The sequence below is a fragment of the Drosophila nasuta genome, chromosome 3 (assembly GCF_023558535.2).
Source record: "Drosophila nasuta strain 15112-1781.00 chromosome 3, ASM2355853v1, whole genome shotgun sequence".
Lineage (NCBI taxonomy): Eukaryota > Metazoa > Arthropoda > Insecta > Diptera > Drosophilidae > Drosophila > Drosophila nasuta.
Window position 1 is genome coordinate 15,126,978 of NC_083457.1, and position 17,297 is coordinate 15,144,274.

At 38.3% G+C, this 17,297-nt stretch overlaps 1 protein-coding gene across 1 annotated transcript in view; it reads left to right on the forward strand.

Moving 5' to 3' along the window:
- The window catches only part of LOC132791762 (tyrosine-protein kinase Dnt), a 32,130-nt gene extending 15,140 nt beyond the window's left edge, over positions 1–16,990 (forward strand). The window contains 4 exon segments of the mRNA XM_060800814.1: positions 10,732–11,150; positions 11,235–11,375; positions 12,860–13,156; positions 13,227–16,990. Coding sequence (XP_060656797.1) covers positions 10,732–11,150; positions 11,235–11,375; positions 12,860–13,156; positions 13,227–13,338 — 969 coding nt within the window. The 3' untranslated portion in view covers positions 13,339–16,990.
- The last annotated feature ends 307 nt before the right edge of the window (positions 16,991–17,297 follow it).

Sequence of the window (17,297 nt, forward strand, 5' to 3'; positions counted from 1 at the left end):
GAATCCTGTTGATGTTCCATCTTCAATCGATGCGTTTCCATGGCCACCAGACCGGCTTCAATTCCAATTTGTGGCACTCACCATTGGGGCAGACCCATCCGATGATTGCTCCCAAGGCTATTTGCCACATCCCACCGCTCGACGCCACCTTTCCACGACGATAAAAATTAAATTCTAATTTATATTTACGAGCTGATAAAGCTCCTGCAGTGCGTTAAACTCGAAACAAGAGCCATTCATAAATATGCGACTTGGCTGCCTCGCTCCCCATCAACTTGCCACCTGCCGAGTCTGCTTGGGGTAATCGAGGTAGTCACTCCTCAGGTACTCCTGGGGTATCTCACGCAGTTGGGGCAAGTTTTGCGTGGCACTCACGTACTACCCGACGACCCACAGACCCAGAGACTAGACTTGAATTATGTAGATACGAGAGCGAGTGCGAGTGAGTGGCTGTAAATATGGAGTGGAGTGCATGAATGGGGAAGCGTGGAGCGTGTGAGTCTGTTTAGATAAGCAGAATGTGCTTCACAGTACCGAACACAGACAAACAGTCGAAGCAAAAACACCCATGTCTGACTGCTTCCTATCTTTATCCTTGCCGCTGGCGATTGCAAGTTCAGTTCCTATTCTCTGCTGCTGCTCTTGTTTCGACTCCGCCATTCAGTGGTTGCAAATTAGGAAACTAAATGTGAATGGAATCCCCCAGAGCAGACATCAAACCTCAAGCATAATCTGTGGCACATAAAGACGAATCCCTTAAATTAATGCACAACTTTCTACACATTGTTTGCTCTTTACTATCGGTTCCTCTCTCTCCCTAGAGTCTTCCCTCGGCTTTCGTTTTCTTTTGGAAAATTTAACTTTCTGGCCTTGCTAAATCTGTCGCAAATTAGAATAAATTATTTAGCAGCTTCTTTTTGTGCTGTTTTTCTTGCTAAACAGTTCATAGAGTCAGACTGGGCGACATCGTTTACATTTCTCCTAGACAACGGGAGTAATTCCTTTTCTTCACTCCCCCTCTCTCCTCTCAGCTACTGATTGTTGTGCCCATTTTCGTCACCATCTTCTAACGCAATTTCCATCGACGCATAATTAAATATTCAATTTCCATGGAGACTCCTTTAGATTTTTATTTGATGCTTATTCCTTGACATTCTTGCGTCTCCTTTGGCCTCTTCAGTGCCTCGTCTCCAGCTTTTTTGGCTTCCTTAAGCATTTTGTTTGTTTAGACTTCAATTTCATACTCATTATGGTAACGGTTTCAAAGAGGCACAAACATACGTCGAATACATACAATTCACTTAACTGAATGTGAGTATCGGAATACGAGTAAATTCAGAAGCCAGACGACAACGAATAAAATGAATATGTAGCCCCCCAAAATTGGAGTCGAGTGCTGCACATGTGTGTGTTGGTTTAGGGCAGAGTTTGGGGATGCTTGCCATAATTATTGTTGTTCTTCTGATGCGAGCCAAAACGAGACGGAGAGACACCCATTTAGTCAAACAATTATATCCAAGTGCACACACACAAGCAAACACACCCAGAGACTCTGATCTGCTCAGTTGTGTGGAAATATCTCATTTCATGTATGTGTATGTGTGGAGCTCCCTCGCTCGAGTCTGTTTGGATTCTATTAAATCAGTCTATAAATGTTGCCCAAATTGCTTTAATGTGCAGTGAAAGTTTAACTAACGACAGCGGGGACTACAACAATTACACCAGATGGAAGAGCCGAAGGGGGAGATGGAGATGGTGATGTAGGGGTGAGGGGCGGGAAGTAAATAACAATAAAAACAGCAGCGAACTGAAACCAGACTACAGCTGTTGAAACATGACTTTGTGCTTGTTTAGAAACACTTGCAAAATATTATTGCAGCAACAGCATGAGAAGGGAGAAGGGGAAAAACAACTACCGCGGTTAGCTGGACCCGGAGACCCGAGGCTGGGAAAACTAAACGCCATGTAGTGAGGCAAGGCAACAAAAGGAAAACGATGCAAACATTGAAAGGCATTAGGATATTGGATCAGAGCTAAGCTCAGACTGTGGCTGAGGCGAAAGGATAGAGCAAGGGATAAGTGATAAGGGGGGATAGGGATAAGCATCTGGAATAACTGCTGCGGTTGAGCATGTGCAACTAGCACAAAAGAAGAGCGGGAAATGGCAACGAAGGCACTCGAGAATCCAGCTAGAAAGTGGCAACAAAAGTGGGGCAAGGGTAAAAGAGCAATTGAGAAAACCCGAGAAAAGTAAGAGAGAGAGAGAGAGAGAGAGAGAAATAGAGCGAGTGCAAAGCAAAGAGGATGTACATTAATGCCATGGAGCAGTGGAGCAGACTCGGTTGGAGGTATTTTATGGAGATTACTAAAGATTCGTGCAACATGAACAGGTGCTAATTAAAAATGTTGTCGTCGCCTCATTAAAGAAATTTGTAAATCAACCTGCAAATGACGCACACAGCATGAGTAAAAGTTAAGCCTATGCCCGACTGGGAGATGAATGCGACAGCCAGAAGCGGTAAAGTGGCTGGGGTGAAAAGTGTCCCCCCTTTTATTTTTGGGGGACAAAGCACGTACGCCTGTTAATGGATTTCCCAGTGTTGTTCTTTTGATTAAAACGCATTATTTACATTTGCGACACAGGGCTTTGTATCCCATGGAGAGGGCGCAAATTTAATGCGTTCAGGTTTAAAGAGTGGAAAGTGTATCAGAGGGGGGGAAAGTTGGGAGCCTTTGCTTGACAAATAACGTAGAGCTAACTCGATTTTGTGCTCGGCTTTTGCATTTGCTTTGCTCTTCAATTTTCTTTTGCTTTCATTTGCCATTTCTCTAGCCGGATAGACGGCAAACTACGGTGACTGCTTTTGTCGGCCATTATACTATTGATTGCTTCCTTCTCAAAAGGCAACGCGCTGCAGGATGTTGCAGGATGCCGCAGTTAACTCAGCTATGTTGCAGGCGTTGCATAGGCCTTTGCGGTTTTCACACCCGGTCACTTGATTTCATGCCTGTTTCTCTGTTCTGATTTCATTGCGGTTAGTTACTCTAAGAGTGAGAGAAGCTGCCTTATATGCAGCAAGGATTAGAGAACTAAAAGCTGGCATCAATCCTCGTAAGATATGATTGAAATTGCCGACAATTTTATGAAGCGAAATGCGTTTTAAAATATAGTCTGAAATGATTGGAGCTTTATATAAAACTTAAACTTTCTATTTTTTTGAATTTAGAAGTAAGCAAAAGGAATCATTGCGTCGACAGTAGATGAAAGTCTTCTCTTTAATTTATTTTGAAATGAAAAAGTACTAATTGACTTTGTTCATCAACTTTTACTTATCAACTGTGAAAAGGAATGCAAGAAAGTAGACTTAACTATAGAAATTTGTGCAAGTTATGTTGAAAACGACTGGCAAACTTTAAAAAAGCAGAAAAATCATCAACAATAAGGATAAGTGCGAAATTAAGGCAGAAGAATAAAATAAATATATATAAACTGCAGTCCTTATGAACCGAATTTAACACAAAGCGAATAAGAAAGTTACAATCCAATGTTCTTAATTTTCAGATATCATTTTCAATAAAAGCAATCGGAATTATTCTTAGAATATACGAAATTATAATACCAACATAAAATTAAAATATCCCGAATAATATAATTGATGCCCGATAACCACTTTCAATAAAAGCTAAACAGAACGGTATTATTCTTAAAATATACCAAATTAATATACCATAATAAAACTATAATATACCGAAAGATATATTTGTTATATAAATATACTTATCACGTCCAGTTATATTGTCCTTCTACCCTATGAATTGCCGGTATAAAAACTAGTTAAAGCAAACAACCTTAAATTCAGAATTTAGTTATGAGCTTCTTCTATTAAATATTCATAGGACTTCCATCAATTTTTAACTAAGCTCTCAAACGCAATCAAAGCAACACTTGAACAGAAAATGAAATGGAAAAGTGTCGACAAAATGTCAACTCATCGTTATTTAATTTTGAAATAAATCAAACGTAATTAAACAATGATTAAACAATCAATCAAACACATTGAAATTATGCCTGAATGAATGGAATTCCACCGTTTGATAATAGATACATATTTGACAGCGCAAAGTAGGCGCTGCGTTGTGGGCGTGGCCCGTGGCACGCGATGCCTAATTGAAAGACAATTACCTGTAATTAAATGTGCGTATAAGAGGGCGTCACATTTAATTGGACCCTTTGGCTTTTACGCTGGCTCCGACTCTGACTACGGTTCTCGTTTTGGTTCTGGCTTTTGGGCCCTTTTAATTATGCATTAGACGCTTTGGACCTGCAACTTTTTGTGTGGTGCCACAACAAAGCGGCGCCCCCGAAAGTTGCCGAACTGTTATTAAATGCCGAATGGCAAAAGTCTAACGAGCACTGTCAGGATGGCTTTCGCTTTAGCTTTGTGTTTGGCTTTGGGTTTGGGGTCAGTGTCTCGTCTGGGTTTTTGGCTGGCGCACAAATCGATCAAGCATAAATCAAACGAGAATTCAAATTAGTTTGCCAGCCAATTAGAAGGCAGTTCGTTCCTGGCAGCAGCGGCAGCCAAATGTGAAATTAATGAGACTCTTCTCGGTTGCGTATGGAAAAAGTTGAAACTTGAAATTCCACGTGCCACAAAACCAGAGGTTCTGATTAAAGATGCGACCACGAGGGGAAGCGGGTGTGTGTGGAGGAGACAAACTTGCCTGTCAGATAAAGTGAAATATAATTGAGACCGAAATGCAGCACAAGCTCCGGTTGTCAGTTCACTAATTTAAGTTCATTAGGCATCCGTTTGCCATGTAATGCCAAGGTGACAAGGTGCCGAGGCGTATACGTAATATTTTGTTGCAATTTTTGTTGGCGCTCGCATGCTATATGCTGCATGCTGCATTCTGCATGCTGTATGCAACAGCAATCGCAAATAGCAAGCGGCACCAACAAAAGTAGCAGCAAACACAGAATTTGCATATTTGCAACTTGTGTCAAGCTCACAGCAATTTAATATAGGCACAGTGAGTCAAAATGGAATATAGAGAGACTTTGAAATTAAATCAATTTAGTGTTAATATAAAGTTATTTAATATTCTCGACTTGAATTCCATTAAATTAATGTTAATCTGAAATTACGAAATATTTATGTGACGACTGCAGTAATTAATAGTAATTACTATTATTACTATTATTATAGTAGTAATAGAAATAGTAGTAGTAGTAATCAATAAAAATAAATTAATAGAAATGGAATTTGTGATTAGATATGAAGAGAAACTTTCAGTAATTAATACTATTATAAATATTTACTTCAATGAGTTAAAATATATTTACTTATCCATTAGTTAGACAGTAATTAAGCATATGAATTCTTTTTATTTAATGCGTTTCAAATAGTTCAAATCAAAATTATAAGCTCTGAAAGTATCAAACCTAAAATGATGATATTTATGTGTTCATTAAACAAATATATATAAGCTATAATTAAACATTAAATTTGTTGGTTAAGGTTATTGGAATAAATGTGATATCGATTACTTAAATTAAGCTTTTAATGAAGTGACATAATTCTCTGCATAATATAATATGCTTTTGCCCACGGTGGAGGTCACATTGTTTATAGCTGTTTTTATTGTAGTTGTTGTTGACATTGTTATTGCTGTTGCAGTTGCTGCTTGCAATGTTGTTGCTGGCATTGTTACTGTTTGCTGCTGATGCTGTTGCTTTGTTGCTCGAAAGTTTGGTTGCCAGTTGCTGGTTGCTGGTTGCTGGTGAATGCTGCCAGAACAGGAGGACATGAAACGTTGGCAAAATTGTCATCAAGCTTTTTTAATTACGAGCCAGCTGCGGGAGAAGTTAACGCTGCGGTTCTGCAGTAGTATGCGTGAGAGAGTGTATGTATGTGTGCTTGTGTGTGTGTGTGCTTGTGTGTGTGTGGGCAGCTGTAGAGCTGCGAATGACATAAACAAATCAGACGCCTGTCAAGTGTGTCAGCCGAAATTTGTGTCTATGACTGGAGAAAGAGAAGGCGTGCGTATGTGTGTGAGTGTGCGTCAGTGTGTGTGTGCGGGTAATGCGTGTGTATGCAAGTGTCATTTGCAGGCCAGCAGCAGCTAGACTCACCCCTCAACACCACCCCTGGCCACTGACTGCTGCTGCTGCTGCTGTCTCTGCTGCCATGTTGTGTTGTCATTAGAAATGTCACAACAAAGCCAAACAGCTGCAAACCCAACGTCAACATTGCCAACGCTTTGAGCGACGTTGTTGTCGCTTGTCGCTCTTTGCTGCTGCTGCTGCTGCTGTGGTTGTTGTTGTTGTTGTTGCTTCTATTGCTGTTGCTTTTGGTTATGTGTTGCCAAGTGTCGCCTCGTTGGCAACACACAACATGGCCAGCTCTCTCTCTCCCTCTATCCCACCCCTGCGCTGCATTGTCTTTAATTTTGTGCAAATTTATACTAACAAGCTGCAACCCCTGTCCCCCGCCTCCCCCCCTCCTCACTTTCTAACTACCACCACAGTCTATTTGGTGGCTCTGCGACAGTTGACATCAACGGATGCTTTCCAATTTTCAGTTTAAGCAATAAGAAACATCAACATGAACAACAACAACTCGAGCTTAGCAATATTGTCCATTTGACGAGCACTTTTAATACGCCACACACAAAAATATCACAGAGAGAGACAGAAAGAGAGAGAGAGAGAGACAACAGCAAGGCAATGCTAGAGTTTTTCCCCGTGGCACAAAAGAGCTGCATTTTCACATTCCACAAAAATTGGTCATCAAGCAAAGTTAGATATTTGATGTGTTTTGCCATTGGAATCGACAATCGCAATACGAAATACGAAATACGAGTTGGATGTTAGCTTCAGGGTAAATGCAAATGAAAATGGAAATGAGCTCACTCGAAAGCAATAAGACCCCAATTTTGTTTTTAATACGTAATAAATGCAAAATGAAAGTGACAAATTCTGTGACAATATTAACATATTCGCACTACATGTAATGAACAAATCAACAATTTTGATGGTATTTTAAACAAGTGAAACAAGCAGAAGAATTACTGAATAATTTGACAAAGTAGTTAATTAACCGTCATAAAAGTGGTGTAAAAATGGTATATTAAATTGCTACAATATTTGTAGTTATTTTTAGTTAGTGATGCGTAAATATGGGTCAATTTACTAAATAAGTTTGTTAGCTCATAAATTGAGTAAATGTTTGCTCTATTAGGTTCCCCATATCGTTTATTGTTGTTGTCCATGGTTTAGTTCTAGCTCAGTTCAGTTGTTTTGTGATTAGCAAACAATTGTAAGGGAAGTAATCGACGTTAAACATTTAAGGATTTACTATAAATAATTTCACTTTTCACATTTTTCTTTATAATACGAAATTGTCAATTGACATATTTTTAAACCTGCTACCCATAAATTGGTGACTCTTTGTATATATATATATATATATTCTTCATCAGGATTAATAGCCGATATAGACGATATAGATATCCTAGATTTCAAATCTCCCACTTAAGCCCGCAAAAGTTTATAAAAATCATATAACAAGCTTAATTTTGAAGCTAGATTTTTGGTTCATACATTAATAACTATATTATTTAAGATTTCTAGAAATTTGGTAACGATCAGACAAACACACTTACATACTAGGGATCTGAATTGGTTTAGCTGACAATCTAATTTATTTTGGTCTCTATGGTATATTTTGAATATATGTATCAATATACATACATACAATAGCATGTGGTATTTTTCAGTATATATATTTGATATATTTTTATGCTTTATTTCAAAATGGATGGCGGGTATCTCGCAGTCGGGTACGCTTTAAAACATACGAATTATGAGGTTTATTTCTCCTGTACGATAGAACAAAAATAATTAACAAAAACGAACAACCAAATATAATAGAATAGCTCAATACTACTGTCCAAATTTTATATTTATAGTTATGTATTGATAATTTATTAAATATAAATATGTACAATACATAAAAATGCAAACCAATTAGCTCAAATAATATTAGATAAAAGACATTCTTATAATTAAAATTTTGCAATTTATTGACGCGTTCTATGACAACAAAATAACAACATCAGGCATATATAGTATAGTAATTAGTTTTGGTTATTATTATAAGAATATTTTCAGCAATTTTGTTAGTTCTATCTTATAAAGTCTCTGAAATATCAGTATTTAAATTAGCGGACAGACAGACAGACGGACCTTGTTTTAAGTGTGCAGGTTAATGCTAATCGGCGAAGCCGTCAACAGCTTGTGTAACGAGTTAACAAAGCCTAAAGTATACATGAATGTTTTATGTATAGGAAAACAAAGCAGCTGTGCATGAAGCATCTTGGCAATTCAATTTGCCTGAATCCTGACTGCGATTAAGGCTAAGCCGCTTACATAAAATCTAATTACACTTGACCTGCGCTCATTAGGACAATCCTGTACCGATAACAAAGACAAAACACAGATAACAGATAACAGAAGAAAAAAACAAATAACAATAAACATACAAATTTATATGTGTGCGAAAGCATCCAAGCGAGTTTCACCTAGCTGCGGGATATTGGAGTCGAGTCGAGTCGAGACGGATCGAGTTGGGGAGCTATTAAAAGCGACGCCGGTGCAGCCCGCAGACACTTTTGTTGTTGTCCTTGTCACAGCTATCCCCAATACCGAACTCCGACTGCGACTCGGACTCCAATTGCAGTGGAGGACGAGCTTTGCATGTTGTGTTGTTGTTCGTTGTTTGTTGTTGGGCGACAAGGATTTATCGCCGCTGACGAGGGAAGCGTGTTGATGAGCTTGGCCAATGCCAAAGCGAGAACAGCAGCAGCTATGTTATGTAGGGAGCTTGGTAGCTTTGATGATGTAGTGCGATATTGTTGCGTTTTAATTGAATTTTCTTTGTGTGACAGCCAACAAGGACAACAACAGGACAACAGCAGACCAACAGACAAAGTTGGCAAATGCGACAGAGGAAAAGGGCGTGGCTCAAGCAAAGTGGCAATAAAGGCAATAATGAATGAAATTCACTAACAAAAGGCAAACAACTATTGTTTTTATTGCTGTCAATGTTCGGTGTCCTTTCTCCCCAGCTGTGTATTGGCTGTCCTTTTGCCGCTTCCCTTTGCCGCTTCCCTTTGCCTTCAACTTTGCCTTCACTTTTGGCCGCTTTGTCTGTTGCTTCAACAATTTTATTGCATGCGCGCATATTGTTGGCGGGCCATGAAGCTGTTATTTTTAATAAGCGAAAATTGCTGGACAGTCTCAGGTGGACTTCACAACTGGCTTCTCTCCCTCCTGCTTCTCTTCTGCTCCCACCTGCTGCTCTTCTGTTCCTCTCCAGCTCCTCTCCGGGACATCTTCAGCTCATCTGCTGTTTCTCTTCGACTCTACACCGTTACTACTACTGCTTCCCTCCTGCTCCTCTTCAGCTCCTCTCTTGCGCCTCTTCTGCTCCCCTCCTGCTCCTCTTTTGCTCCTCTCCCGCTCCAATCATGCTTCTCTCCCTTTGCTACTTATGAAGATTTACGCCATCAACTTGGTCAATGGCACCAAATGTGGCTTGCCACACTTGCCACATTTATGTAAATTTCCACACCAAATTAAGAAAGAAATGAAGAGATTTTTCTTGAGTTTATTAGCCCAGCGCTTTGAGATTCCCATAGTGCCGAAATCCGTCCCCTTCCCTTTCATTCCCTACCCGCTAAGCACCCCTCACCATGAACGCTGTTCAGTAAATGATTTTCGCTGTGTGTTTTATGAAAATAAATGAGCTGCTATCCGGACTGGGAAGCTGTTCTCCTCACACTCGCTTTCTATATCTATATATTATATAGCTTGCCAACTGTTTGCCCTGCCCCTTGCCCCCTGCCTATCTTCCCTTGCAACCTTGTTGGTAGTCTCAAAAAAGCTTGTTTATACAACTCAGCTCGCAATTTCCTACAGCTGCGTTCCACGTTTTCCCATTGCTGTTGTTCTTTGCTGTTGTCTGAGCTCCTCCAGGGTTTGGAGCTTGACTTACCTCCTCACCCACCCGCTCTCCCCCTAGCAGCTCATCCTGCCCCCGTCTGGCAGAAGGCTATGCAAACATAATGCTCGACGAATTAAAGCTTTTTGCCAACCAATAAATTATTCATGCCGTAAGACAACTACGGTTGTCCTGACGGAAATGGCACAGCCCTAGATCCTGGCCTCCCCCACGTGTCCCCACGCTCCCCCGCTCCCAGTGCTCTCTACTGTCTCTCTCTCTAGTCGCTGTCGTAGAACACTCCCTACTTTATATACAAATTATGGCGCTGCCAGCAGAAGGCAGAAGGCAGCGAGCAAGTCTTTGAAGCCGTTGGCAACGCCAACTCGAACTACTACAACTACAACAATCAAGCAGTCAGGCAGGCAGGCAGACAGTTGGCAACATCAGCAGTTCCTTCGAGCGGAAACGGAACTCAATTCATTAAAATGAATGAACGAAGCGCAGCCAAGTGCATGACTAACGGTAAACGGATGCAAACTGAAAGATGCAAATCCGGCAGCTCAAATTGCGTTTCATTTTCATTGCCCTTTTTGCTCAGTCCCCCCCATTTCATTTGATATTAAGCTGTGTAGTTTTGCCCCCAAAGGGCTTCTCTAATTTCACCTAATGAAAAGCCAATTACAAACTTATCAATTGTTTCTTATTCTTATTATCTTTGCAGGCCTGCAGCATGTCGACGCCGAAGAGCAGCCGCGGCAATGGCGGCAGTGGCAGCCTCTTTGGTGGCCTTGCCACAGGCAGCACCATCACGGTGGCCAGCCATGCGCACAGTGAGAAGACCAAGGAGCGTCTTCGTCGCATTCCCAGCGTCCAGCCAGGTGCATTGACCTACGAGCAGCTGGTCAAGGAGGGCACCTTTGGTCGCATCTATGCGGGCAAGCTGGGCGAGACCTGCGATGCACTGGTCAAGACCGTCATCGATGGCGCCTCGTTGACACAGGTCGCCTGTCTGCTGCAGGATGCCTCGCTCCTGATTGGCGTCAGTCATCAGCACATCCTGGCACCGCTGTTGGCCAACACCGAGCTGCCCGGCCCCCCAGAGATTGCATATCCCTATCCGTCCAAGGGCAATCTGAAGATGTGAGTTTACCTCAAAAGCACTGCGAATTGATTTCACAAATTAATTCGCTGTTGAATTTGCACTTTCGTTTTTTTCATTGGCAGTTACTTGCAAAAGTCGAGGGAGTCCAGCACAGCGCTGAGCACGCGGCAGCTTGTCGAGTTTGGACTGCACATCACAAAGGCGCTGGCCTACCTGCATTCCTTGGGCATTGTGCACAAGGATCTCGCCACACGCAACTGCTAGTAAGTATTGGAGAAAGTAAATAAGAATAAGAATGAATACAAAGCAAAGGTGATTTCAACAATTGCTTTAAATGCAAACAACTCGAATAAAAAAAGACATCAAGAAACAGAATTCAAGCCACAAAAATTTGACTGAGCTCAAGAAATGAAATTAAAATTCTTGGAATTTGGATTCACTCGCATGCTTTATTTATTTTGCTTCATTCACATTCACATTTTATTATTAAGGTAACATGACGAATTCATTTCAAGTCTCTTCTCAATTTTTGTTTGCTTATTTACGCAAATCATGCAAAATTATGCTCAGAAATTATGTGATAATGTTCTGATTAAATTGCCAAAGTTTTAAATAGATATTTTAAATACTTTTTTGAAAGAATAGTAAATTCAATTTTAAGAATACAATTATTGTTTAAGTTGCCCAGTTAGGTAACTGTGCACCTATCTTTGTTACCATTTCGTTATTATTTCAAATAAAAAAAAAGAATACAATACAATTTTTTTATCTTTTCAACTTAAACATATTAAATTAAAGCAGAACAATTTAAGATGTGTTTTTTTTACGAACAAACATTATTACCACAAAATTCATTAAAGTATAAGATTTTTTTGCTTTAGTATATTTTTGCCAGAAATTTACTTGTTTTGCGAATTAGTGCCTATAATACTCGATTGGTAATGATTAATTTTTGGTTATTCATTTTATAAGTACAATGCAATCATAAGCATGGAATTACAAGCATAGACAGCTCAGTAATCTATATGAATTTCTCTGGCTTTAATAATATAACAGACTGACAGTTTGGGATACATAATAGTATAGCAATATTGTAACATTAGCATGTATAACATAAACAGAATTAATTACTGTAAAGATATATGTAATACGATGCTAAACAAAGTATTGAGTCTATGCTCATGAGTTAAATTAAAAGGACGTGCCTTAACACCATTTCATATCAATTTTATTTCCTTTAAAAACTTGAACTTCTTTTTTTTACTTTAGTCAACCACTCATATACACAAATACAGAGAATATATTATAGACGAATCTATTACCAGATGACTACCAACAGCTTAATCTGTCCATATCTTTCAGTTCTTATTGTCTGTATATAACAGTCCTTGGCTGGACTGATTCACTGACTTAAATATCGATCCAAAATAATAGGAAAGTAAGACAGCAACAAGTTGCACAAAATAATGATAATAACTTTATAGTTAGTTAATGATGAAAGCAGCTAGCGCTAGTAAATTTACGCTAGGTGATAAATTTATTAATATATATTAATAAATAATAATTATATAAAATAATTACTTCATCGGAATACACATATACACAAATTTCACCTCAAATATGTTAATACGAGACAATCTCTTAAGGCAGCTGGTTCGAAAAGCATTTGTAAATTGATGTTATTGGCTATTCAGTTTACCTTAAAAGTTACCTTTACAAATCTCCCCTTCTTATTCCTTTTTTGCAGTCTGGACGAAGAAGCCTACGTGAAGATCTGCGACAGTGCGCTCTCTCGAGACTTGTTCCCAGATGACTACGATTGCCTGGGTGACAACGAGAACCGTCCTCTGAAGTGGCTGTCGCTGGAGTCGCTGCAGAAGAAGGTCTATGCCACACAGAGTGATGTGTGGTCACTGGGCGTGCTCTACTGGGAGCTGGTCACACTTGCACAAATGCCACACGAAGAGGTGGACATCTTTGAGCTTACCAATTACTTGGCTGCCGGCTATCGTCTGGAGCAGCCCGTCAATTGTCCAGATGAATTGTAAGTACTTTCCCCATTTAGATAACCCCTTGATTCTTACGATGACTTCATCATCATTTTGTGGTCGCAGCTTTACGGTGATGAACTGCTGTTGGCACTCGGAGCCAAAGCAACGACCAACGCCCTCGCAGCTGTTGTCGTATCTGCAGGACTTTCATGTCGATCTGGGCATGTATATCTAAAAAGGGGAGATGAACTGATAGGCGCTCCAGGCAAATGGATTAACTTCAACATTGAATAACTGAATGCATAACTAAACTAAATTAATTGAAAACTTTTGCATTTTAAATGTGAGATTTACCTGTTACGAGTAGATGTTTGATGTCTGTAAATATATAAGTGTATGGAAGGAAGAAAGGAAGAAAGGCGTCGCAGAGGTCGCAAATCGCAGTATTGTGTAAGTAGACATTAAGGCGTTCAAATGGCACAAATGCTGAAACCAATTATAAATCAACAAACGTGTGTTGCAAGACAGTTGCACATTCCAAGTAATTCATAAGTAAACAACAATGACACTCAGTTGCAAGCAGAGACAGTTGCAGTTGCAAGGTGTTCCCCAATCCGTTTTCGACTTCAACTTGCTTAAGGTAGTTAAAATCAAAGCGAAATGCAAGCGAAAACGTTTTTGGGAACGCTACAATTGAACACTTTAAGTAGCTAGAAATTGAATACACATAAGATTGCAAAACAGATAAATTATATATGATTGTGAATTATTGAGAATGCATATTTTATTGAATGTGTGTAAGCAGAACCATGAAAGTGATGCTTAGAGGGTGGAGGAGTGTAAGAATGGAAATGAAAGTGGAAGTGGAAGATAGAGTTGAATGTGCGACAACAAAATACAGAATCTTTTGTTCTCAAATGTTGTCCTCAATTGTTATCAAAGCGATAAATGTATTTATTTATTTACCAAACGAGCAATTTTTTTATTAGACATTATTATTATTATTATGATGACAACAGTACTTAAGTATTTATAAGGCAACAACTCTCGACTGAATCTGAGTCCAAGGAGTCAAACATGAGGCACATCAGCAGATATGAAGTTCAAATCAGCATTAGAGAACCACACAATCACAATCACAATTCCGAAATAAAGCAAATGTTAAATGCAACGCAAATCACACTCAAAAATTGTCAATGTCACAAGCTAAACTTAAAGTTATGAACAAATTACTTAGGGGGACTCACAAACACAACAAACCACATCACAACACACAAACAACAACAACAACTACCAAAATTTCACACTAATTTATTTATAACAACTTTAACTTCAATTTCAAATTCAACTAAAAACTTCTTTAGCTAAACTAGACCAGAGAATTAGCATTTGAAATGAAATCGTAGAGCTATTGTTGTCACACAGAAGTTCAGGAGTTTTAAATGAGCTTAGAGCTTTCTGCTTAGTTGGTTTAAAGCTGCTGCTGCAAAGTATTCAAAATTTCAAGTAATGCTTTAATGTTCATACAACATTATTAAAATATTCAATTACTAAATCCAATCTTGTAACAACTTCTTAAGCTTTAAACCACTTGAAGAGCTTAAACATAAAAGTTTTTGCAGTATTAAACACTTATATTGTTGGAAAAGTTAATTTAAAGCTGCAGCTGCAAAGTTTCCAAAAATTTCAAGTAAAACTTTAAAGTTTATTCAACAATTTGCTTAAATCAAATACCAAATCAAATAATAAACTAGTAAACAACTTCTTAAGCTTCTAAAGAGTATTTTCATGTGCTTTGATAAGACAGCTTTCGAATGAGTGTAAAGCTTTTTGCTTACTTCGTAGAAAGCTGTAAAGTTTTTAATATTTCATGTAATCCTTTAATATTAAACAAGATTATTGAAATATTCAATTACCGAATCAAAGGATAAACTAACAACAACTTCCACTTTAAGTGATAAAACTTAACATAAGCACTTTCATGTGCTTTGAAAAGAGCATAACTCATGCAAGCTGCTCAATTCAATTAACTTCATGCTTAACTTTAACTTCAATTAGCAACTTTTGCAACTAAGCAGAGAAATGAAGCTGAAGTTAAATCTGAATATTAATCAGAATTACTAAGCAACTCTTTGGGAAAACTTTCACGTTAAATTTTACTAAAAAAAAGCTCTACAATTGAAACTTCTTGTGAGCAAAGTTGACTGATGATAAGCTCTCTTAAGTTGTATTATAATTTTCTGTTGCTTACCATTGATATCCTACTGCTCGTCCATGTTTCCAGCTTAGATTAAGGTATTATTATTATTCATATTGTTATTGTTCAAAGAGTTTCGTTTAATTTTTGCTCTATTTACGTTTCTAGTCATTGATATTATTTGCAAGTTCTGTTGGCAAAACGCAACTAAAAGTTGCCCAAGAAAACGAAAAACAAATAAAATCCAAAGCTAGAGCAACAACAACAAACAATATGTTATTGTTGTGCTCTAGTTGAAAGTGCAATAAAAATGAATGCGTATCGAAATACCAAAGAAATACACATTTTAAAATAGTCATTCCTCAGAAAAACCGTAAACTGCTTATTCTCTCTACTTAGTCTATAGGATATATATTCTATATATATATACTACAATAAACAATCAAACAAAAAACCAAAAAAAGTTATATGTACTATGTGTATGTTTTATTTGATAAGCTCAAGCTAAAGCTCAAGTTCTTACTTTGCACTCAAAGGTAATGGAAACACTGATCAATATGAATATGAATGTTACTAAAAACGAATACAAAATACGATACGATAACGAATACAAATTACGAGTACTCTCTCTCACCTAAAAACGACAAAAAAAATGAAAAACTTAAAACTAAGTAGAAAATACTCTGCAAATCTCTGCTGAAATTGTGTCTCAACTCTCAACTTAAATGGAAAGCAACTCAATTCGTGAATCCCTTAAAACTTGCAAGAAACTAAGTGTAAAACCATTTTAAATAGTTAATAATCACACACACACACACACACACGCACTAATACACACACACACACATAAACTATGACTAACTGAATGTGTTTCAAATTTATAAATACATAAATCTTAACTTGTACTTGTATGTATGTATCCTGAATGTATGTATGTACTGTCTATGTATATTTTGTCATCAAATTGAGTACTAAAGAGTAAGCTCGAAAAGCGAAACGAAGATAAACAAATGGCAAATCCCCAAGGGATATTGCTATTTCAAATTTCCAAATACTACGAAACAGAAACAGAAACCGAAACAGAAACAAAAACAGAAACAACAACACAGCAAAGAAACTCGACTACAAACTACAAACATGCATCAACTAGGTTTTCTCTCTGTATTTTTAAGGCAACACACACTCACACACACTCACACATACACACACTCACACACATACAAAAGGAAACTGTCACAGCAATCGAGCAAAACAAAAACCTAAAAATTATCATTCAGATTCTCAGCGTCTCTCACTCTTTAACACTAACCAATTTTTATATAGATGTATTCTCTGTCTCTGTCTAACTTAAGATACTATATGTACCCTAGTATATGTATATGTGTATTGGAAAATATTTGCTAAAATACCCCCACCACACACACACACACACCCGTACACACACACACACACTTGCACACCAACTAATGCTTCGAAACGGAGGCGACAGTTTTTCTTCTTCTTTTGTGTGTTTCATTTTTGGGACTGACAGACTGACTCTGTGGGTGGTGGCAACCGTAAGATAGCAAAACAGAAATTCAATTTTTGTGCAAAAGACAACAACAACAACAACATCAGCAAGAACAACAACAAAACAACTATACTAAAATGAACAAAAACAAAAACAAATTAAATAAATGTTCCTTTTGAATCATCAACAAAACACAAAGCTCTATTATTATCTCTCTGCACATACATCAGTGCGTTTTTAGTCGCATCGCATCGCATCGCAATTCCTCAACACACACACACACACAGACAGACTGAGTAAGTATCTTTCCTTTGCAACGTGCAAGCTGGCCACTTGCTGCATTGATTGGCTTGACTTGGCTTACGCGACGTATGCGTGATGTCCATGCCAAGGCACGTTCTATCTAACTAGCCAGCCAATGCATTGGCACGCAGTGGCAACTGAAGCAATCGCTATTAGCTTTGCAATGCAATCAATTTATCAACAG